The 22,532-nt window shown below is 60.4% G+C and overlaps 4 protein-coding genes across 7 annotated transcripts in view; 1 reads left to right on the top strand and 3 right to left on the bottom strand.

Annotated features, from left to right (window-relative positions):
• Positions 1 to 5,502, top strand: part of EIF3G (eukaryotic translation initiation factor 3 subunit G) — a 74,109-nt gene extending 68,607 nt beyond the window's left edge. The window contains exons 2-12 of one of the 3 annotated variants that reach the window (XM_069881578.1): positions 1,016 to 1,040; positions 1,811 to 1,860; positions 2,782 to 2,874; positions 2,956 to 3,044; positions 3,649 to 3,708; positions 3,883 to 3,987; positions 4,068 to 4,257; positions 4,339 to 4,446; positions 4,978 to 5,114; positions 5,203 to 5,309; positions 5,405 to 5,502. In XM_069881578.1, coding sequence (XP_069737679.1) covers positions 1,021 to 1,040; positions 1,811 to 1,860; positions 2,782 to 2,874; positions 2,956 to 3,044; positions 3,649 to 3,708; positions 3,883 to 3,987; positions 4,068 to 4,257; positions 4,339 to 4,446; positions 4,978 to 5,114; positions 5,203 to 5,309; positions 5,405 to 5,420 — 975 coding nt within the window. In that variant the 5' untranslated portion in view covers positions 1,016 to 1,020 and the 3' untranslated portion in view covers positions 5,421 to 5,502. Of the gene's footprint in view, positions 1 to 977; positions 1,041 to 1,810; positions 1,861 to 2,781; positions 2,875 to 2,955; positions 3,045 to 3,648; positions 3,709 to 3,882; positions 3,988 to 4,067; positions 4,258 to 4,338; positions 4,447 to 4,977; positions 5,115 to 5,202; positions 5,310 to 5,404 lie in introns of those variants that run through there. The other 2 variants (XM_069881579.1, XM_069881577.1) reach the window with 2 other exon arrangements.
• A 519-nt stretch (positions 5,503 to 6,021) lies between these two features.
• On the bottom strand, positions 6,022 to 7,996 carry P2RY11 (purinergic receptor P2Y11). The gene has a single exon (XM_069881593.1). The coding sequence runs from the start codon at positions 7,071 to 7,073 to the stop codon at positions 6,117 to 6,119; it is 957 nt and encodes a 318-aa protein (XP_069737694.1). The 5' UTR covers positions 7,074 to 7,996; the 3' UTR covers positions 6,022 to 6,116.
• A 100-nt stretch (positions 7,997 to 8,096) lies between these two features.
• On the bottom strand, positions 8,097 to 17,040 carry PPAN (peter pan homolog). 2 transcript variants are annotated; one of them, XM_069881591.1, is made up of 12 exons: positions 16,965 to 17,040; positions 15,985 to 16,155; positions 11,456 to 11,557; positions 11,186 to 11,236; positions 10,931 to 11,101; positions 10,145 to 10,221; positions 9,626 to 9,733; positions 9,422 to 9,545; positions 9,269 to 9,347; positions 9,063 to 9,192; positions 8,729 to 8,886; positions 8,097 to 8,532 (listed from the first exon to the last, which is right to left on the bottom strand). In XM_069881591.1, exons 1-12 carry the CDS (start codon positions 16,980 to 16,982, stop codon positions 8,198 to 8,200), a joined length of 1,524 nt encoding a protein of 507 aa, XP_069737692.1. In that variant the 5' UTR covers positions 16,983 to 17,040; the 3' UTR covers positions 8,097 to 8,197. The 2 variants fall into 2 exon arrangements, with proteins under 2 accessions (XP_069737692.1, XP_069737693.1); XM_069881592.1 differs by having other exon boundaries at positions 9,626 to 9,730.
• An 878-nt stretch (positions 17,041 to 17,918) lies between these two features.
• RDH8 (retinol dehydrogenase 8) lies at positions 17,919 to 21,581 on the bottom strand. The gene is made up of 6 exons (XM_069881583.1): positions 21,451 to 21,581; positions 20,430 to 20,591; positions 20,176 to 20,355; positions 19,219 to 19,312; positions 18,954 to 19,137; positions 17,919 to 18,143 (listed from the first exon to the last, which is right to left on the bottom strand). The coding sequence occupies exons 1-6, from the start codon at positions 21,554 to 21,556 to the stop codon at positions 17,919 to 17,921; spliced, it is 951 nt and encodes a 316-aa protein (XP_069737684.1). The 5' UTR covers positions 21,557 to 21,581.
• Positions 21,582 to 22,532: the final 951 nt, after the last annotated feature.

The raw sequence follows: 22,532 nt of genomic DNA, 5'->3' as shown, positions 1-22,532 counted from the left end.
TCACACACCCCCTTACACCCCCCTAATCCCCTCACACACCCTCTTGCACACCCCTAATCCCCTCGCACACCCCCTCACACCCCCCTAATCCCCTCGCACACCCCCATGCACACCCCTAATCCCCTTGCACACCCCCTCACACACCCCTAATCCCCTCGCACATCCCCTCACACACCCCTAATCCCCTCACACACCCCCTTACACCCCCCTAATCCCCTCACACACCCTCTTGCACACCCCTAATCCCCTCGCACACCCCCTCACACCCCCCTAATCCCCTCGCACACCCCCATGCACACCCCTAATCCCCTTGCACACCCCCTTGCACACCCCTAATCCCCTCACACACCCCTAATCCCCTCGCACACCCCCTTACACACCCCTAATCCCCTCGCACACCCCCTCACACACCCCTAATCCCCTCGCACACCCCCTCACACACCCCTAATCCCCTCACACACCCCCTTACACCCCCTAATCCCCTCGCACACCCCCTCATCCCCTCACACACACCCTTACACACCCCTAATCCCCTCACACACCCCCTCACACACCCCTAATCCCCTCACACACCCCCTTACACCCCCTAATCCCCTCACACACCCCTAATCCCCTCACACACCCCCTTACACACCCCTAATCCCCTCGCACACCCCCTCACACCCCCCCAATCCCCTCGCACACCCCCTTACACACCCCTAATCCCCTCGCACACCCCCTCACACCCCCCCAATCCCCTCGCACACCCCCTCACACACCCCTAATCCCCTCGCACACCCCCTCACACCCCCCTAATCCCCTCGCACACCCCCTTACACACCCCTAATCCCCTCGCACGCCCCCTTACACACCCCCTTGCGCACACACATACACACACAGAGGCCCCTCACACTCTGAGCCCCCCACTTCCGGGTTCCCCCGGAAGTGTCCGTCCCCCGCCTGGTTCCGGCCCCGCACCGGAAGTGGCTCCTCCTCCTCCTCCTCCTTCCGGTGGCGGCGCGTGAGGGCGGGCACAGCGCGATGCCGACCGGAGACTTCGAGTGAGGGGAGGGGGGGGGCCCGGGGGGGATTGAGGGGCCTAAGGGAGCGATAATGGGGGTTTGGGGGTTCGGGGGGGGCGACAGTGAGGATTGGGGAGGGCTACGGGGATGATAATGGGGATTGGAGGGGGCCTCGGGGGGCGACAGTGGTTTTTGGGGTGTTCTAGGGGCGTCGAGGGGGGCGACAGTGGGGATTGGGGGGGGTTGGGGGGGTGATAATGGGGATTTGGGGGTTCTGGGGGGCGACAGTGGGGATTGGGGGGGCTAGGGGGGTGATAATGGGGATTTGGGGGTTCTGGGAGGCGGGGGGTGGTGACAACGGGGATTTGGAGGGGGCTGGGGGGTGCGTTGAGGGCTCTGAGAGGCAATCGAGGTGGTGGGGACGCTGGAAGCTGGGGGTCCTGGGGATTGAAGGGGAAGAGGAAGGAACTGGGGGGGTGATGGGGGTTTGGGGGTCCTGGGGGGGCAGGAGGAGGGAACTGGGAGGGGATCTGGGGGTCCTGGGGGGCGGGAGGAGGGGAGAGGAGGGAACTGGGGGTGGATTTGGGGGTCCTGGGGGTGGGGGCTGAGAGGGAAGAGGAAGGAACTGGTTGGGGGGTGATGGGGATTTGAGGGTCCTGGGGGGTGGGAGGAGGGGATTGAATGAAGAGAGGAGGGACCTGGGGTGTTCGGGAAGGGGGTGATGAGGATTTGGGGGTCCTGGGGGCCAGGAGGTGGGGTCAGGGGGGCGCAGGGTCCCGGGGCCATCGCCCGGAGCTCTCTCCCCGCAGCTCCAAGCCCAGCTGGGCCGACCAGGTGGAAGAAGAGGGCGGGGAGGACGGTGAGCGACTCCTTCCCTCCCCCTTCCCTCCCGCTCCTCCTCCTCCTCCTCATCCCGGAGGCGTTTTCCTCCTGGAAAGGGCGCAGCTGCTCTTCCCGAGCTGCCTCTGAGGCCCCAAACATGCTCCTGGGCTCTTCTCCTCGCGAGCTGAGCGTTCCTGGCCTGGGCTGGGGCACAGGACTCGTTTTCTCATCCGTGTCCCACCAATTCCAGGGGCTGAGGAGGAATTCTTGGCTCTTTGGTGGAATCTTACGCTCTGGGAGGGAGCGAGGCTGCTCCTCCCTGCGGAGAGAGCTCGTGCTGGGCTGGAGTCAAGCAAAATGAGGGATTTTCCTAGTGGAGAAGGACATGCTGGTCGAGGAGAAGCTCCTGGGCTGCGTCCGAAGCCGCATGGGCAGCAGGGAGGGAGGGGATCCTGCTCCTCCGTTCCTCTCCGATGGGATCTCAGCTGGAGGAGTGGATCCAGCTCTGGAATCCTCAACAGAAGAAGGAGATGGAGCTGTTGGGACGGGTCTAGGGGAGGTTACAAGGATGATCTGAGGGCTGGAGAACCTGCCGTACGAGAACAGGCTGGGAGAGTCGAGGTTATTCAGCTTGGAGGCTCCGAGGAGACCTCAGAGCAGCTTCCAGAACCTGAAGGGGGTCCAAGGAAGTTGGAGAAGGGCTGTTTGTAAAGTCTTGAGGTGATAGGATGAGGAGCAGTGGATTTAAATCGGAGAGGGACAAGCTTAGACTAGATATAAAGAGGAATTTCTTCCCTGTGAGGGTGAGGAGACACTGGGAGAGGTTCCCAGAGAAGCTGTGGCTGCCCCATCCCTGCAGGGGCTCAAGGCCAGGTTGGATGGGGCTTGGAGCACCCGGATCCAGTGGAAAGTGATGGATTTTGAGGTCCCTTCCAACGCCGAGTCTCTATTTTTGCAGATAAATGCATCACCAGCGAGCTGCTGAAGGACATCCCGCTGCCGGGGGTGCTGGGGGGCAGCCTGAGCGCCGAGGCGGAGCTGCTGAAGGGAGGTGAGAGCCGGGAACGAGTCCCTGAGGGGTTTCCTCGTCCCTCCCCGGCCGCCGGCTGTTAATGCCGTGTCCTCCCGGCAGGCCCGCTGCCCTCTCCCAAGGAGCTCATCAACGGCAACATCAAAACCATCACCGAGTACCGTGAGGAGGAGGATGGGAGGAAGGTGAAGGTGAGGAGGGCATCGGGGGCTCCCGCAGGGGGTTTGGAGGTGGGGCTGGGAAGGAGATGGATCTGCTGGAGGATCCAGAGGGAGCAGGACAGGCTGGATCCATGGGTTGGAGGGCAGGAAGGATCCAGAAGGATCAGGACAAGGTGGATTCATGGGATCAGGATAAGCTGGATCCATGGATGGAGAACAGGAAGGATCCAGAGGGATCAGGACAAGGTGGATTCATGGGATCAGGACAGGCTGGATCCATGGATGGAGAGCAGGGAGGATCCAGAGGGATCAGGACAAGCCGGATCCATGAGTTGGAGAACAGGGAGGATCCAGAGGGTTCAGGACAAGCCGGATCCATGAGTTGGAGAGCAGGAAGGATCCAGAGGAATCAAGACGAGCTGGATGGATCCATGGATGGAGAGCAGGGAGGATCCACAGGGATCAGGACAAGATAGATCCATGGGATCAGGATAAGCTTGATCCATGGATGGAGAGCAGGGAGGATCCAGAGGGATCAGGACAAGCTGGATCCATGGCTTGAGGCCAGTGGGATGGGGTTCAACAAGGCCCAGTGCCTGTTCCTGCGTTGCTCCGTTCTTTCCCACCTCTACAGATCATCCGCACCTTCCGCATCGAGACCAGGAAGGCGTCCAAGGCCGTGGCCCGTCGGAAGGTGAGGGAAGGAGGGAAACCTGCTACCCATCAGGAGCTGCTTCACCTCCCAGCGCTCTCCTTCTTCCTATTCCTTCTCCATCTCCCGCTTCGGAGCGTTTCCCTTCCCGGCAGCGGCTCCGGCGCCGCGTTTGGAGGCTCCTTAGGGACGAGGGTTCCCTCTTTTCCCTCCTAGAACTGGAAGAAGTTTGGCAACTCGGAATTCGACGCCCCGGGCCCCAACGTGGCCACCACAACCGTGAGCGACGACGTCTTCATGACCTTCATCACCAGCAAGGAGGTGAGCGAGGGCCTCTCGGAGCTTCCGGAGAAGCCGCGGCGGAGCCAGGGTGGGATTCCGGAGTCTCCGTGTCTTCCCAGGACCTGAACTGCCAGGAGGAGGAGGATCCCATGAACAAGCTGAAGGGCCAGAAGATCGTCTCGTGCCGCATCTGCAAGGGCGACCACTGGACCACCCGCTGTCCCTACAAGGACACGCTGGGCCCGATGCAGAAGGAGCTGGCGGAGCAGCTGGGATTGTCCACAGGCGAGAAGGAGAAGCTGCCTGGAGGTACCGAATCCCCTTCTCCCCACGTTAGGAGCCAAGACGGGGTGGGTTTTATCCTTCGTGTCTCGCTTTTCCTGCTTTCAGAGCCGGAGCCGGTGCAGGCGCAGCAGAGCAAGACCGGGAAGTACGTCCCTCCCAGCCTGCGCGACGGAGCCAGCCGCCGCGGGGAATCCATGCAGCCCAACCGCAGGGGTGAGGCCTCGGGGTCTCGCTCCGCACCAGCCCTGGCTTTATCCCTCCCTTCCGCGCCCTTAGAGAGTTCGGAGACACCGAGCTGGGTGGAAAAGTGGATCTGCTGGAGGGTTTTGAGGGATCTGAACTGGTTGGAAGGGTCCCAGGGGGCTCTCGAGGGTTCCTGGGGGGTCTGAGAAGGGTCCTAGAAGGCTCTAAAGGGGTTCAAGGGGGCTCTTGAGGGTTCCTGGGAGTCTGAGAAGGGTCCTAGAAGGCCCTAAAGGGGTTCCAGGGGGCTCTAGAGGGTTCTTCTCCCTCTGGCCTCGGCCCTGGGGAGAGCGCTCCTCGACTCCTGGGGTCAGTTGTGGGCCCCTCCCCACCAGAAGGATGTTGAGGCTCTGGAGCGAGTGCAGAGAAGAGCAACGAAGCTGGGGAGGGGCTGGAGAAGAAGAGGAGCTGAGGGATGTGGGTTAGTGATTGATGGGGATGGTTGGACTCCATGATCCCGTGGCTCTCTTCCAACCTGGTGATTCTCTGGTTCTGTGATTGCAGCCGACGACAACGCCACCATCCGTGTCACCAACCTGTCCGAGGACACGCGTGAGACCGATCTCCAGGAGCTCTTCCGCCCCTTCGGCTCCATCTCCAGGATCTACTTAGCCAAGGACAAAACCACCGGGCAATCCAAGGTGCGTCCGGAGAGGTTTTTCCCTTCTAGGAGGGGCCGGGAAGGTGCCTTTATGCTTCTTTTCACCCTCTTTTATCCTCCCGCCGCAGGGTTTTGCCTTCATCAGCTTCCACCGCCGCGAGGACGCAGCCCGAGCCATCGCCGGCGTCTCTGGATTCGGCTACGACCACCTCATCCTCAACGTGGAGTGGGCCAAGTGAGTGCCGGGAGGCGGCTCAGGCCACGTTCTCCCCCATCCCCGCTGCCTTCTCCTTCCTCTCCTCACTCCTTTCTCCTCCTCCTCCTCCACAGACCCTCCACCAACTGAATCCGATGCCGTGGCGGCTCCCGGTGAGATCGATCGGCGCTTCTAAATAAAAGACGCGCGATTCCGTGTGCACCGAGGCCTGGATCGATTGTTCTGTGAGCGAGGGTCGAGTCACTTCCCTCGAGGTGTTTAAGGGATGAGGAGCTGAGGGACGTGGGTTAGTGTTTGATAGGAATGGTTGGACTCCATGAGCCGTTGGGTCTCTTCCAACATGGTGATTCTACGATTCTCTGGTTGGGCTCGATGATCCGATGGGTCTTTTCCAACCTCGTGATTCTCCGGTTGGACTCGATGATCCGATGGGTCTCTTCCAACCTGGTGATTCTCCGGTTGGACTTGATGATCCGATGGGTCTCTTCCAACCTGGTGATTCTCCGGTTGGACTCGATGATCCGATGGGTCTTTTCCAACCTGGTGATTCTCTGGTTGGACTCGATGATCCGATGGGTCTTTTCCAACCTGCTGGTTCTCTGAGGAGAAGCCCCATCCCTCTCCCTCTCCCTGGAGGCACCTGTAGCTCCACCACCCCCCATTTTTCAGCCTCCCAGAAAAGTCTCCCAGAAAAGCAGCATCTCCACCCAAAACAATCGGCACACGAGGACACGTTTGCATTTTGACCTTTAATCCCGCCCTTTCCCAGAAGGAAACGCGGTTCTGAGGGCCGAGCCGGCCGCTCCGGGCCGCCCCGCGAGGCTCTTAGGTTGCCGGCTGCATCTCCACGTCCTCATCCTCCTTCCTGGCGCCGCAGCCGGAGGAGCCGCAGCAGCCCCAGACGCCGTCGGCCAGCGCCGCGTAGAGCAGCGGCTGGAGGCAGACGTTGACGTTGACCAAGATCTTCCCCACCTGGGCCGCGGCGTGGACGGCTCTGGACACGGCGCAATCCTCCCTCCCCGGCCTCGGCAAGCGCCGCCACAGGTTGAGATTGCGAAACACGTGGTAGGGCAGGTAGGAAAAGGCGTAAAGAGCCACCCCCACCGCCACCAGCATCCCCACCTTGCGCTTTTCGGCGCGGCTCAGGTGCGGGTTGCGCCAGACGGTGCGGAGAACGGCCGCGTAGCACCAGGCCGTGAGCAGGAACGGCGCCGCGCAGCCCAGCGCCGCCACGACCAGGCTGTAGGGATAAAACTGGGGCAGCCGCCGCGGCGCCGCGCTCCCCACGCACTCCACCGCGCCCTCCTCCGTCTCCCGCAGCTCCGAGAAAACCAAGGTGGGCGCCGAGAGAGCCGCCGCCAGCACCCAGACGGCGACGCTGAGCGCCTGGGCCTCGCCGGGGCCCAGCCGCCCGCGCACCCGCAGCGGGTGGACGACGCCGAGGTAGCGGTGGAGGCCGATGCAGGCCACGAAGAAGGCGCCGCCGTAGAGGTTGCAGTTGAAGAGGAAGCGTTCCAGCTTGCAGAGGGCCGAGCCGTAGCGCCACGACTTCGGGGGGAAGTAATAGGCCGCCAGGAACGGGAGCGAGAGGGAGTAGAGGAGCCCGCTGAGCGCCAGGTGGAAGGCGTAGACCACGCCGCCGTGCCACGCGCCATCGCCCACCGCCAAGCGGTAGACGGCGAGGCCGTTGCCCAGCAGCGCCGGCGGGAACTGGGCCGCCAGCACCGGCCACAGCGACTCCTGGAAGGCGCTGAAGTTGCCGCAGGGGCTGGCGGGGCCCATGGCGGGGACCGAGGGGGAAGACGGGGAGCGGCGGCCGCAAAGGGGAAGTGGCCGGTTGGGCTGCGCGGAAAGCGGGGGCCCCCGAGGCTTCTGGGGTTCAGGCTGGGGCCAAGGAGCCAGGATCAAGGGTTTAGGCTGGGATGGATCTCGGGATGCAGGGAGGGATCAAGGGTTTAGGCTGGATTCAAGGATGCAGGGAAGGATCTGGGGTTTAGGTTGAATCCAAGGATTGCAGGGAGGGATCCAGGGTTTAGACTGGGATGGATAGATCAAAGGATGCAGGGATGGATCTGGGGTTTAGGTGGGATCCAAAGATGCAGGGAAGGATCTGGGGTTTAAGCTGGATCAAAGAACACAGGGATGGATCTGAAGTTTTGGCCGGATTCAAGGATCCGGGGATGGATCTGGGCTTTAAGGCTGGATTCAAGGATGCAGGGAAGGATCTGGAGCTTAGACTGGGATGGTTGGATCAAAGGACACAGGGAGGGATCTGAGGTTTTGGCTGGATTCAAGGATCCAGGGATGGATCTCGAGTTTAGGTCGGATCTGAGGATGCAGGGAGGGATCGAGGGTTTAGACTGGGATGGATGGATCAAGGGATGCAGGGATGGATCCGGGGTTTAGGCTGGATCTAGGGATGCAGGGAGAGATCCGGGGGTTTGGCTGGATCTAAGGATACAGGCAGGGATCCAAGGTTTATGCTGGATCCAGGGATGGAGGGAGGAATCCAAGGTTTAGGCTCGATCCGAGGACGCAGGGAATGATCCAGAGTTTAGACTGGGATGGATGGATCGGGGTTTAGGTCGGATCCAAGGATGCAGGGAGGGGTCCCAGGACTTGGGGTGGAGCCCTAGGTTTCACGCAGAGCTTCTGGGATGCAGGTTGGGACCCCATTTCCCTGCAGCCCCGTCCCCCCCGACTCGGTGCCGTTCCCGGGGGTGCCAACAGGGCTGAGTCGCTTCCTTTTCCACCCCAGCCGCCTCCTTCCCTGCCCAGGAAGGTTGAAAACCCGGTGAGACCCCATTTTTCCAGCCTGGGGGTGGCTTTCCCCCGCTATATTGGGACGGGGGGGGCCCCGTTTCCTCCCACCCCGCACCCCAAAGTCTCAGCGCGTGGCTGCGGCCTCAGCGTTTCCCCTTCTTGGCGCGACCGGGGCGCCGGAAAATCATCTTCCCCTTCGTTAGCAGCTTCCCTCGACCCTTCGGCTTCGAGCCGGCGCGGCCGGAGCCCCCATCGAGCCCTTCCTGGGCTGAGCCCTGCGTTCTCCTAGCTCCTCGGTGCGGTTTTCTGCTTCCTCGGTGCAATTTTCCGCTTCCTCGGTGCCGCGATTCCTCCTCTCCCTTCCGCTCGTGAGGGTTGGAGCCAGGACGATGCTCCGAGTGGCTTCGCCGCCGGCGTTTCTGGAGCCAAGAAGAACCCGAGGGGCGTCGCTTCCTCTTGTTGTGGTTGGGGAAGAGATCTTGGAGGGGGAAATAAAGAAAATAGAGGGATTTTCAGCGAAAAAGACGCAACGGCAAGAGCGGAAACGGCGCTGCCGGCGGCGTCAGGGCGTTTACTTTGAACCGAGATCACGGAAAACTCGAGGTTTCTGCGTCATCAACCGCAGCCGGAGGGAAAGGATGAAGCGGGATCGTTCCTGCTCCTTCCAGACTCACCTTGATCTGGTTCCTCGCCCACCTCCTGCCGGTAATATTCGGCGTCGCTCTCCTCCGACTGTTCGGCCTCATCCGGAGGCTCCGGGGCGCCGGGATCCTCAACGTCGCTGTCGCCTTCCGGATGGCGTTTCCTTCGGATTCCAGCCAAGCTCTTCTCCCTGTGGCACCAGCAGCGTCTCAGGTGCTACTGGAACCAAGCCGGGAGCCGCTGCCAGACCCCGATTCTCGGTGCCGCCGGAGCCTCGCGTTGCCGAACCTTGTCGCCAACCCACGTTTGGTGCTTCCAGACGCAGAATTCAGGGTTCGAAGCCCCCGGAGCCGGCGCTGCCCTCACCTGTGAGCCTCGCGCTGCCTCCTCTTCCGCTCCACGTCCTGCTCCTGCTTCTTGCGCCGCTCGGCCTTCAGCTTCAGCTTCGCCTCCTTCCGCGCCAGCATTTCCTTCAGCTCCTCCTCCGATTTCTGCACTGCAAAGACGCCGAGAACGCCGTCGATCCCTCTGGGTGCCGCCGATTTGGCGCTGGGCCGCGGCGCGGCACTTACCGAAGCCGTGATAGAGCACGTTGCCTTGCGCCAAGCCCTCCTCCACCTTGACGAGCCGAAGCGTCATGCGAGGCCCGATCTGAGGGGAAGTCGAGAGCCGTGAGCCGCCATTCGGCTCCGCGACGGGACGGGAACCGCGGCGCCGGCACCGACCTCGGTGAGTCTGACGGCGCTCTGCTGCGCCTTCATGTTGCCGCGGCCGGCGTAGGCCTGAGGCAGCTCCAAGACGTTGTGGGTCCCGTCCTGCTCGGCTTCGCTCTCTGAGAGGTTGATGTCTCTGCGCCGGGAGAGAAGAAGGTTGAGGGCGGGTTCCGGAGGTTCTGGAGCGGTGGGGGAGGCCGCGGGGTGGCCACGCACTTCACCAGCAGCTCGCTGATGTCCTCCAGGCGGCTCATGTCGGGGAATTTCTCCTGGAGGAGCTTCTTCAGGCCCTTGCTGACGCCCACCGGGACGACCTTCACGCTGCTGCGGGGAGGAGGAGGAGGAGGATGAGGATGAAGATTAGGAGGAGGAGGAGGAGGAGGAGGAGGAGGAGAAGGAGAAGGAGGAGGAGGATGAGGAGGAAGAGGATGACAAGGAGGAGAAGGAGGAGGATGAGGAGAAGGAGGAGGAGGAGGAGGAAGACGAGGAGGAGGAGGATGAGGAGAACAAGGAGTAGGAGAACGAGGATTAGGAGGAGAAGGACAAGGAGGAGGACAAGGACAAGATAAGGAGAAAGAATTCGAGGAATGAGGAAGATGAAGATGAGGACGGAGAGGAAGAAGACAGGGACAAGGAAGAAGAGGAGGATGAGGATGAAAAGAAGTGCAGGGTGAGTACGAAGAGAAGGTCAGTGCTGGGACACGGGACCCCAAGACTCAAGGTCGCGTCACTCACTAGTGCCTGAAGCTGAGAAGCTGCGTCTCGGCGTCGTAGCTGATGAGCAAACAGCGCTTGATGTTGTTGAGGTTAACCTGGGAGAGAGAAGAAAGAGGAGCCTTGGAAGAGACAGCGGTGGAGGCTCTGTCCCTGGAGGGCTCCAAAACACGTGGAGATGTGGCACTTGGGGACGTGGTTGGTTGTGTTGGACTGGAGGAGCTCAGGGATCCTCTCCAACCTCAAGCGTTCCATGATTTTCCTTCAATTTCTGCCTCTGGAATCAACCCCCAAGGAGCCATGAGTGGTGTTGAGACGATGGTTGGACTGGAGGAGCTCAAAGATCTTCTCCAACCTCAACCATTCCAGGACTTTCCTTCCATCCCTGCCTCTGGAATCAACCCCCAAGGACCCATGGGAGGTTTTGGGTTGATGGTTGGACTGGAGGAGCTCAAAGATCTTCTCCAACCTCAACCATTTCAGGATTTTCCTTCCATTTCTGCCTCTGGAATCAACCCCCAAGGAGCCATGAGTGGTGTTGAGACGATGGTTGGACTGGAGGAGCTCAAAGATCTTCTCCAACCTCAACCATTCCAGGACTTTCCTTCCATCCCTGCCTCTGGAATCAACCCCCAAGGACCCATGGGAGGTTTTGGGTTGATGGTTGGACTGGAGGAGCTGAGAAACCTTCTCCAACCTCAACCATTCCAGGACTTTCCTTCAATCCCAGCCTCTGAGGAGCACAGGACGTGGTGGGACGTGTTCGGAGCCCCTAAAATAGTGGGATGAACCCCGTGTCCAGCTCACCCTGTGGACGTTGATGGACGGGAACATGTTCTGGAACATGCTGGCCATCAGCTTGACCTGGATCTGCTGGAAACCGAAGTTGCTGAGGACGAGGAGCGGGTGGTGGGTGAACTGCTGCTCGTGCATCCGGTGCCGCTTGAGGGAGGAGACCACGTCCTTGATCAGGGAATACTGGGAAAGAACGAGGCAACGGGGACGGGGGGTGAGAAGAGCTCCAAACGCCAGCGGAGAAGGCGAGATCCCAGCAGGACCCACCTGCGTCACCTGAAACGTCAACGTCGGGCCACCGGGAAGCCGGAAAAGCTTCTACGGGAAAGGGAAAAGAAGCCGGTGGAGATGCAACCAGAGAGAAAACCACCTCCAGGGTCAAATCCCACCTGGATCGGACGTATCAGAGCGTTTACTTTGGATGGAATCACAGCGTGAGCTCAACCAAGGCTTTGGCATCATCTACGTCCGCCCAGGAGAGGGAAAACCACCCCAAAAAAGAAGCGGAAAAGGAGGATTTGGGATGGCGTCACTCACAAAGTTGATGCTGGAGGAGGATTTGCTGAAGACCAAGAAATGCGTCACCCCCAGGGGGCCAGCGACCGCCACGAAATCCCGCAGGGAGTTGCTTTTCCGCACCTAGGGAAGAGCCGGACGAGCCTCTGGAATCTCCCGGCACCGAAACGGTTGTCGGGGGGTGGTTAGGGTTGGGTTTGGAAGGAGCCAGATCCATCTCCAGGTTATGGTTGGGTTTGGAAGGAGCCGGATCCCTCCCGGGTTGGTTTTTGGGTTGGAAGGAACCGGATCCATCCCAGATTGGGTTTGGAAGGAGCTGGATCCATCACCAGGTTGTTTTTGGGTTGGAAGGAATCAGATCCATCACCAGGTTATGGTTGGGTTTGGAAGGACCCGGATCCCTCTGGGGTTGGTTTTTGGGTTTGGAAGGACCCAGATCCCTCCCAGGTTGGGTTTGGAAGGAGCCAGATACATCCCAGATTAAGTTTGGAAGGAGCTGGATCCATCACCAGGTTGGGTTTTGGATTGGAAGGAACTGGATCCATCCCAGGTTGGGGTCTGGGTTTGGAAGGAGCCAGATCCATCCCAGGTTGGTTTTTGGGTTTGGAAGGAGCCAGATCCACCCCAGGTTGGTTTTTGGGTTTGGAAGGAATCAGATCCACCCCAGGTTGGGTTTGAGAAGAGCAAGATCCATCACCAGGTTGGGTTTGGAAGGAACCAGATCCATCCTGGGTTGGGTTTTGGATTGGAAGGAACTAGATCCATCACCAGGTTGGATTTTGGGTTGGAAGGACCCAGATCCACCATGGGTTGGGTTTGGAAGGAGCCAGATCCATCCCAGGTTGGTTTTTGGGTTTGGAAAGAGCTAGATCCATCCCAGGTTGGGTTTGGAAAGAGCTGGATCCATCCCAGGTTGGGTTTGGAAGGAGCTGGATCCATCACCAGGTTATGGTTGGGTTTGGAAGGAGCCAGATCCCTCCCGGGTTGGGTTTTGGGTTTGGAAGGAGCCGGATCCATCCCAGGTTGGGTTTGGAAGGAGCTGGATCCATCCCAGGTTGGGTTTTGGGTTTGGAGGGACTCAGATCCCTCCCGGGTTGGTTTTTGGGTTTGGAAGGAGCCGGATCCACCCCAGGTTGGGTTTTGGGTTTGGAAGGAGCCGGGTCCATCCCAGGTTGGGTTTTGGGTTTGGAAGGAGCCAGATCCCTCCCGGGTTGGTTTTTGGGTTTGGAAGGAGCCGGGTCCATCCCAGGTTGGGTTTTGGGTTTGGAAGGAGCCAGATCCCTCCCGGGTTGGTTTTTGGGTTTGGAAGGAGCCGGATCCATCCCAGGTTGGGTCTGGAAGGCCCCGGCTCCCTCCGGGGTTGGGTTTTGGGTTTGGAAGGAGCCGGATCCATTCCAGGTTGGGTCTGGAAGGAGCCGGGTCCATCCCAGGTTGGGTTTTGGGTTTGGAAGGCCCTGGATCCCTCCGGGGTTGGTTTTGGGTTTGGAAGGAGCCAGATCCCTCCCGGGTTGGTTTTTGGGTTTGGAAGGAGCCGGATCCATCCCAGGTTGGGTTTTGGGTTTGGAAAGAGCCAGATCCCTCCCGGGTTGGTTTTTGGGTTTGGAAGGAGCCGGGTCCATCCCAGGTTGGGTTTTGGGTTTGGAAGGAGCCAGATCCCTCCCGGGTTGGTTTTTGGGTTTGGAAGGAGCCGGATCCATCCCAGGTTGGGTCTGGAAGGCCCCGGCTCCCTCCGGGGTTGGGTTTTGGGTTTGGAAGGAGCCAGATCCCTCCCAGGTTGGGTCTGGAAGGAGCCGGGTCCATCCCAGGTTGGGTTTTGGGTTTGGAAGGCCCTGGATCCCTCCGGGGTTGGTTTTGGGTTTGGAAGGAGCCAGATCCCTCCCAGGTTGGTTTTTGGGTTTGGAAGGAGCCGGGTCCATCCCAGGTTGGGTTTTGGGTTTGGAAGGAGCCAGATCCCTCCCGGGTTGGTTTTTGGGTTTGGAAGGCCCCGGCTCCCTCCGGGGTTGGGTTTTGGGTTTGGAAGGAGCCGGATCCATCCCAGGTTGGGTTTGGAAGGAGCTGGATCCATCCCAGGTTGGGTTTTGGGTTTGGAGGGACTCAGATCCCTCCCGGGTTGGTTTTTGGGTTTGGAAGGAGCCGGATCCACCCCAGGTTGGGTCTGGAAGGCCCCGGCTCCCTCCGGGGTTGGGTTTTGGGTTTGGAAGGAGCCAGATCCCTCCCAGGTTGGGTCTGGAAGGAGCCGGGTCCATCCCAGGTTGGGTTTTGGGTTTGGAAGGCCCTGGATCCCTCCGGGGTTGGTTTTGGGTTTGGAAGGAGCCGGATCCCTCCCGGGTTGGTTTTTGGGTTGGAAGGAACCGGATCCATCCCAGATTGGGTTTGGAAGGAGCTGGATCCATCACCAGGTTGTTTTTGGGTTGGAAGGAATCAGATCCATCACCAGGTTATGGTTGGGTTTGGAAGGACCCGGATCCCTCTGGGGTTGGTTTTTGGGTTTGGAAGGACCCAGATCCCTCCCAGGTTGGGTTTGGAAGGAGCCAGATACATCCCAGATTAAGTTTGGAAGGAGCTGGATCCATCACCAGGTTGGGTTTTGGATTGGAAGGAACTGGATCCATCCCAGGTTGGGGTCTGGGTTTGGAAGGAGCCAGATCCATCCCAGGTTGGTTTTTGGGTTTGGAAGGAGCCAGATCCACCCCAGGTTGGTTTTTGGGTTTGGAAGGAATCAGATCCACCCCAGGTTGGGTTTGAGAAGAGCAAGATCCATCACCAGGTTGGGTTTGGAAGGAACCAGATCCATCCTGGGTTGGGTTTTGGATTGGAAGGAACTAGATCCATCACCAGGTTGGATTTTGGGTTGGAAGGACCCAGATCCACCATGGGTTGGGTTTGGAAGGAGCCAGATCCATCCCAGGTTGGTTTTTGGGTTTGGAAAGAGCTAGATCCATCCCAGGTTGGGTTTGGAAAGAGCTGGATCCATCCCAGGTTGGGTTTGGAAGGAGCTGGATCCATCACCAGGTTATGGTTGGGTTTGGAAGGAGCCAGATCCCTCCCGGGTTGGGTTTTGGGTTTGGAAGGAGCCGGATCCATCCCAGGTTGGGTTTGGAAGGAGCTGGATCCATCCCAGGTTGGGTTTTGGGTTTGGAGGGACTCAGATCCCTCCCGGGTTGGTTTTTGGGTTTGGAAGGAGCCGGATCCACCCCAGGTTGGGTTTTGGGTTTGGAAGGAGCCGGGTCCATCCCAGGTTGGGTTTTGGGTTTGGAAGGAGCCAGATCCCTCCCGGGTTGGTTTTTGGGTTTGGAAGGAGCCGGGTCCATCCCAGGTTGGGTTTTGGGTTTGGAAGGAGCCAGATCCCTCCCGGGTTGGTTTTTGGGTTTGGAAGGAGCCGGATCCATCCCAGGTTGGGTCTGGAAGGCCCCGGCTCCCTCCGGGGTTGGGTTTTGGGTTTGGAAGGAGCCGGATCCATTCCAGGTTGGGTCTGGAAGGAGCCGGGTCCATCCCAGGTTGGGTTTTGGGTTTGGAAGGCCCTGGATCCCTCCGGGGTTGGTTTTGGGTTTGGAAGGAGCCAGATCCCTCCCGGGTTGGTTTTTGGGTTTGGAAGGAGCCGGATCCATCCCAGGTTGGGTTTTGGGTTTGGAAAGAGCCAGATCCCTCCCGGGTTGGTTTTTGGGTTTGGAAGGAGCCGGGTCCATCCCAGGTTGGGTTTTGGGTTTGGAAGGAGCCAGATCCCTCCCGGGTTGGTTTTTGGGTTTGGAAGGAGCCGGATCCATCCCAGGTTGGGTCTGGAAGGCCCCGGCTCCCTCCGGGGTTGGGTTTTGGGTTTGGAAGGAGCCAGATCCCTCCCAGGTTGGGTCTGGAAGGAGCCGGGTCCATCCCAGGTTGGGTTTTGGGTTTGGAAGGCCCTGGATCCCTCCGGGGTTGGTTTTGGGTTTGGAAGGAGCCAGATCCCTCCCAGGTTGGTTTTTGGGTTTGGAAGGAGCCGGGTCCATCCCAGGTTGGGTTTTGGGTTTGGAAGGAGCCAGATCCCTCCCGGGTTGGTTTTTGGGTTTGGAAGGCCCCGGCTCCCTCCGGGGTTGGGTTTTGGGTTTGGAAGGAGCCGGATCCATCCCAGGTTGGGTTTGGAAGGAGCTGGATCCATCCCAGGTTGGGTTTTGGGTTTGGAGGGACTCAGATCCCTCCCGGGTTGGTTTTTGGGTTTGGAAGGAGCCGGATCCACCCCAGGTTGGGTCTGGAAGGCCCCGGCTCCCTCCGGGGTTGGGTTTTGGGTTTGGAAGGAGCCGGATCCATTCCAGGTTGGGTCTGGAAGGAGCCGGGTCCATCCCAGGTTGGGTTTTGGGTTTGGAAGGCCCTGGATCCCTCCGGGGTTGGTTTTGGGTTTGGAAGGAGCCAGATCCCTCCCGGGTTGGTTTTTGGGTTTGGAAGGAGCCGGATCCATCCCAGGTTGGGTTTTGGGTTTGGAAAGAGCTAGATCCATCCCAGGTTGGGTCTGGAAGGCCCCGGCTCGCTCCGGGGTTGGTTTCGGGGTTGGTTTGGAGGCCGCGGCCGGCGGCGCTGACCTTGAGGGCTCGGGCCGTGTAGGGCTCCATCACGCGGCGCACGTCGGTCACCAGCTGCCGCACGTTGCGGCCGACGCGGCCGCGCTGGAAGACGAAGGAGTGGGGGACGGAGCCGAAGTCCTGCTGGGCCTGGCTCAGCGCGGCCGCTCGCTCCTTCTTCTGGTTCTTGGTCTGGGAAAGGGGGGGGGGCACACGGTCAGGGATTGGAGAGGGGGGAGAGGAACGACCCCCCCAACCCCCCCCACCTCGTCGTTCCCGCTGCTGCCAGGATTCCAGGAGGGAACAGGGGGACCTGGAGCCCCCCCCAAGCTTGGATCTTGGGGTAACGACCCCCCCCTTCCATCCTGCCCTCCCAATCATGAAAAAAAGACCCCCCCCAGCCTTGATTTTGGGGTAACAACCCCCCCTCGTGTCCTGACCCCCCCTCTATATCTCAAACCCCCTTTCCTCTCGTCCCCCCCTTGAGTCCCGACCCCTCGTGTCCCCCCCTTATATCCCGATGCCCCCTCTCCTCTTGTCCCCCCTCAGACTCCGACACCCCCTCCCCTCTTGTCCCCCCTCAAACCCCGATCCCCCTTGTATCCTGACCCCCCCTCCCCTCTTGTTCCCCTCCTCGTGTCTCAATCCCCCCCTCCCCTCGTGTCCCCCCCATCTTGTCCCCCCAATTCGAGTCCTGACCCCCCCTCCCCTCGTGTCCCCCCCTCAGATCCCGAACCCCCTCCCCTCGTGTCCCCCCCTCGTATCCTGAACTCCCCCTCCTCTCTTCTTCCCCCCTACCCCCCTCTCCCCGTTCCCCCCCCCCCCCCCCGTCTCTGGACCCCCCCCCCCATTCCCCCCCCCAGGGCCTGACCGCCCCCCTCCCCATTCTCCCCCCACCCCAGGGCCCGATCCTCGATAAAGACACCCCCCCCGCTCCTCTCCGCCCCCCTCCTCGTGTCCCGACCCACCCCCCCGCTCCTCTCCGCCCCCCCAGCCCGTACCCTGCTCGCCTTCCCCATCTCTCCTCCTCCTCCTCCACCATCACCACGCGGCCCCCGCCACTTCCGGCTTCGCCACTTCCGGTCTCTCCACTTCCGGCGCGGGCACTTCCGGCCCCGCCCCCCCGGGACCCTCAAGGTTACTCAAACCCCTCAAAAGGCTCCTCAGGCCTCCAAAGAAGCTCCTCACCCCCCCCCCCCACCAAAGGCTCCTCAGCCCCCCTAGAAGTCTCCTCAGTGCCCCAAAAAAGCTCCTCAACCTCCCTAAGGCTCCTCACCCCCCCTCAAAAGGGTCCCCCTTAAAAAAAACTCCTTTTGCCCCCCAAACTCCTTCTTTTACCCCCAAACTCCTCCTTTTACCCCTCCAACTTCTTTCCCCCCAAACCCCTCCTTTTACCCCCCCGGCTCTGTCTTTTACCCCCCAAACTCCTCCTTTTACCCCTCCAGCTCCTCCCTTTACCCCTCCAACTTGTTCTTTTCCCCCCAAACTCCTCCCTTTATCCCCCCAACTCCTCCTTTTATCCCTCCAGCTCCTCTTTTACCCCCCAAACTCCTTTATTTGCCCCCCAAACTCCTTTATTTATCCCCCAGCTCATTTATTTACCCCCCAAAACTCCTCCTTTTACCCCCAAAACTCCTCCTTTTACCCCTCCAGCTCCTCCTTTTACACCCCCAGCTCCTCTTTTACCCCTAAACTCCTCCTTTTACTCCTCCAACTCCTTCCTTCCACCCCCCAATCTCCTCTTTTCCCCCCAATCTCCTCTTTTCCCCCCAATCTCCTCTTTTCCCCCCCATTTCCCCCTCCCACACCCCAAGGCGAAGGGGACACACACACACACACGCCTCGAAGCCACTTGATGTTTGTCTGTGGGTCCATCTGGGAGGGGACGCGGGGCGGAGGGCGATGACGGAGGGTTTGGAGCCTCAGGAGAGGGTTCCCGGAGCCCCCCGGTCCCCTCAGAGCGGGGTGATGCGGCTTCGGAAGCAGCCGCAGGTGAGGCAGCGCAGGAGGGACATGCTGAGGTGGAAGACGGTCCCGTACTGGAAGAGGAGCCGGTAGAAGGTGCCAACGGAGAGGTCTCCGGAGGGGTCGGCGTATTTGAGGGCCACCAGCGGCGTGTAGAGCCGGTTGGTTTGGATGCGGAAAGGCGGACGCCTCGATTTGATCACCCGCACGATGGCCTGAGGGTGGAAGACCAAGACTTGTAAGTTGATTCCAAATCCCAGTTCCCGGTGGCTCCAAATCCCAGTTCCCGGTGCTTCTAAATCCCAATTCCTGATGGTTCCAAATCCCGGTTCCTGGTGGCTCCAAATCCCAGTTCCTGGTACTTCCAAATCCCAGTTCCTGGTGGCTCCAACCCTGATTCCCAGTGGTTCCAAATTCCAGTTCCCAGTGGTTCCAAATTCCAGTTCATGGTGGTTCCAGCCCTGATTCCCAGTGGTTCCAAACCCCAGTTCCTGGTGGTTCCTAACCCAATTCCTGGTGTTTCCAAACTTCAATTTGTGGTGGCTCCAACCCTGATTCCCGGTGGTTCCAACCCTGATTCCCGGTGGTTCCAACCCTGATTCCCGGTGGCTCCAAATCCCAGTTCCTGGTGGCTCCAAATCCCAGTTCCTGGTGGCTCCAAATCCCAGTTCCCGGTGGCTCCAAACCCCGGTTCCTGGTACTTCCAAATCCCAGTTCCTGGTGACTCCAACCCTGATTCCCAGTGGTTCCAAATTCCAGTTCCCAGTGGTTCCAAATTCCAGTTCCTGGTGGTTCCAGCCCCAATTCCCAGTGGTTCCGAACCCCAGTTCCTGGTGGTTCCAAACTTCAATTTGTGGTGGCTCCAAACCCCAGTTCCTGGTGGTTCCAAATTCCAGTTCCTAGTGGCTCCAAACCCAGTTCCCAATGGTTCCAAACCCCGGTTCCTGGTGGCTCCAACCCCATTTCTTGGTCGTTCCAACCCCGATTCCCGGTGGTTCCAACCCCACTTCCCGGTGGCTCCAAACCTCAGCCACGTCCGCGGGGCTTTGTCCCAACGTGGTGAAGATCTCGTGCGACGCCGGTAAATAAACCTCCTTGAAGTATCGGATCGTAGCCGGGTCCGTGCCGGGAAACTCCGAGCGCGAAACCTCTTCCATCAGCTTCATCTCAAAGTCCGTGTTGACCGGGCCTGGTTCCACCATGGAGACGCTGTGGGGTGGGGGGGTTTGGGGTGTCGAGGGGGGGGTCAAAGCCACCTCGGGGTCCCCCCCAAACCCTCCTCGCACTCACAAGACGTTGAATTGCAGGAGCTGCACGGCCAGGCTCTCGCAGAATCCTTCCACCGCGAACTTGGAGGCGGCGTAGACGTCGTTGAAGACGATCCCTGTGGGGTGAAGAGACGGGGAGGAGAGGTGGGGACCTCCCAGGATCGTGGGAACCTCCCAAAATCGTGGAATCCTGGAATGGGGTTGGGTGGGAAGGGACCTCAAAGCTCATCCAGTTCCACCTCCCGCTGGATCAGGGGCTTCAAGAACCAACGTGGCCTTCAACACCTCCAGGGATGGAGGAGCCACCTCTTCGCTGGCCAACCAGGGTCTCCGCACCCTCCCAGGAGGACGTTTCTCCCTAAAATCTCATCTCAATCTCCCTTCTTGCAGCTCAAAACTGTTCCCCTCGTCCTATTCCCTCACTCCTTGATCCAGAGCCCCCTCCCCAGCTTTCCAGGAGCCCTTTTCCATTCTGGAAGCTGCTCGAAGGTCTTCATGGAGCCTTCTCCAAGTTGAACAACCCCAAATCTCAGCCTCTCCTTGAATGGGAGGTTCTCCAGCCCTCACATCATCTCCACGGCCTCTTCTGGCCTCACTCCACCAGCTCCAAGTCTTTCCCATGCTGAAGACTCCAAAACTGGACCCAGAACTCCAGGTTTGGTCTCCTCAGAGCCGAGGAGCAGGATCTCCCCCCTCCCTGCTGGTCCCACAACTTTGGATGCAGCCCAGGACGAGGTTTGGCGCTTGCTTCGGTGGCTCCCGTGGAGCTTCTTCTCCCCCAGCACCCCGAGTCCTTCTCCTCGGAGCTGCTCCCACTCCGTTCTCCATCCTCAATCTGGGATTATCCCAACCCTAGTGGAGAACCTCGCTCTTGGTTGAACCTCGTGAGGTTCCCGGGGGTCCCACCTCCCCCTGGTTGAACCTGGTGAGGTTCTCGTGGTCCCGACCCCGGCGGGGGACGTCCCCTTGGACCTCTCACCCTGCAGCCCCATCACGCTGCTGATGACCACGATGTGTCCGCTCTGCCGGCTTTTCATCCCGGGGAGCACGGCCTTGATCATCCGGACGGCTCCGAAGAAGTTGGTCTCGAAGATCTTCTTCATCTCTTCCACGCTGATGCTCTCCACGGGTCCCACGTGGCCCACGCCGGCGTTGTTGACTGGGAAATGGGTTTGGAGGAGCTCGGAGACCTCCTGGAACCACCCCCGGGAGCCCCCCGGGGTCCGTCCTCACCCAACACGTCCACGCGGCCACCGGGAATGTTCTCCAGGCACTCGGCGACGGAGCTGTCGCTGCAGACGTCCAAGCGCTGGATGCTCATCGTCTTCCCCAAGGTGGCTCCCGCCGCCTCTTCCAGCTTCTCCTTCTTCCGTAGGTCCCTCATGGTGGCGACGACTGCGGAGAAAGGGGGGGACGGACCCCAGATTCCAATCGGGATTGGAGGAAGGTCAAGCCGGGATCGCGGTCCCTAAGCCGCTTTGGTAACGAGGAGTTTAATCCCTTCTCCAGGACTTAATCCCCAGGCGAGGGGTCGGTGGTGGGACACGAGGATCTTGGTGGGAGGAGAAGGAGGCTCCGGGGTTGGATGGAAGGGTGGGAATGGTGTGGTGGGACCCCAAACCCCACATCCATCCCATTCCCATCCTGATGTAGATCCTGGAAGGAGCCTCCAGGGTTGGATGGGAGGATGGGAAGGTGTGGTGGGATCCCAAAACCCATGTTGACCCCATTCCCATCCTGTTCCTGGCATGTGTGAGTCTCAGTAGGAGGTGGAAGGGATCCCGTTCCCATCCTGATGTGGATCCTGGTAGGAGGTAGAAGGGATCCCCTCAACCTGCTGGAGACCCTGAGCCAACAGGATGGTGATTCCGATGCTGGAGGAGCAACTGGTGATGATGGGAACATGTGGGGCAGGGGATTCCGAGGAGAAGAAGGCTCCAGGGTTGGATGGAAGGATGGGAAGGTGTGGTGGGACCCCAAAACCCGTGTTGACCCCATTCCCATCTTGCTATGGATCCTGGTAGGAGGAGAAGGAGCCTCCAAGGTTGGATGGGAAGGCGTGGTGGGACCCCAAAACTCGTTCCTACCCCATTCCCATCCTGATGTGGATCCCGGTAGGAGGAGAAGGAGGCTCCAGGGTTGGATGGAAGGATGGGAAGGTGTGGTGGGATCCCAAAACCCATCGTCCCCCCCCCCAATTCCCGATTTCCCACCCCACTGGGAGGTTTTGGGGGTCCCCTTGGGGTGTCCTCACCCTGGAATCGTCCCTGTGGATCGTGGGCCAAGCGGGCGGCGAGCGCGAGGCCGATGCCGGAGGAGCAGCCGGTGACCAGGACGGTTCGAGGTGCCGGGGAGGCCATGGCCGCGCGCCCCCCCCCGAGCCAAAGGCTCTTATGGGATCAGGATCACGTGGGAGCAGCGGGATTGACCCCCCCACTGGGGCCGGGACGGGGGGGTCACCCCCTCAGCACCCCCTCAGCACCCCTTTTCCCATCCATGTCCTCCTGGGGGCCCCCCCAAGATATGGGGTTTGAGTTTGGGGGGGTGGGGAGGGGGTTTGGGGGGGGCAGGGGTTGTGGGGACCCCCCCAAGATGTGGGGTTTGAGCTGGGGAGGGGGTTTGGGGGGGGCAGGGGTTGTGGGGACCCCCCAAGTTGTGGGGTTTGAGCTGGGGAGGGGGTTTGGGGGGGGGCAGGGGTTGAGGGGACCCCCCTAAGATGTGGGGGTTGAGCTGGGGAGAGGGTTTGGGGGGGCAGGGGTTGAGGGGACCCCCCTAAGATGTGGGGTTTGAGCTGGGGAGGGGGTTTGGGGGGGCAGGGGTTGAGGGGACCCCCCTAAGATGTGGGGTTTGAGCTCTGTCCCCCCCAGTCTCATCTCTGCCCCCCAAAACCTTGCAGTGGGGCAGGTTGGGGGGCTCTGACCCCCCAAATCTCATCTCTGCCCCCCCAAATCTTGCAATGGGGCAGGTTGGGGGGCTCTGACCCCCCCAATTTCATTTCTGACCCCCCCAGTCTCATCTCAGCCCCCCCAAATCTGGCAATGGGGCAGGTTGGGGGGCTCTGACCCCCCCAATTTCATCTCTGACCCCCCCAATTTCATCTCTGTCCCCCCCAATCTCATCTCAGCCCCCCCAAATCTGGCAATGGGGCAGGCTGGGGGGCTCTGACCCCCCCAATTTCATCTCTGACCCCCCCAATCCCATCTCTGCCCCCCCCAAATCTTGCAGTGGGGCAGGTTGGGGGTCTCTGCCCCCCCCCCATCTCATCTCAACCCCCCCCAATCTCACCCCCCCCCCCCCCCCAACCCTCCCATCTCCATGTCGGGGGGTCTCAGCACC

The sequence above is a fragment of the Phaenicophaeus curvirostris genome, unplaced genomic scaffold (genome assembly GCF_032191515.1).
Source record: "Phaenicophaeus curvirostris isolate KB17595 unplaced genomic scaffold, BPBGC_Pcur_1.0 scaffold_51, whole genome shotgun sequence".
NCBI lineage: Eukaryota > Metazoa > Chordata > Aves > Cuculiformes > Cuculidae > Phaenicophaeus > Phaenicophaeus curvirostris.
Note: the sequence above shows the minus strand (reverse complement) of the source record. Positions and strands in the feature narration are given on the sequence as shown.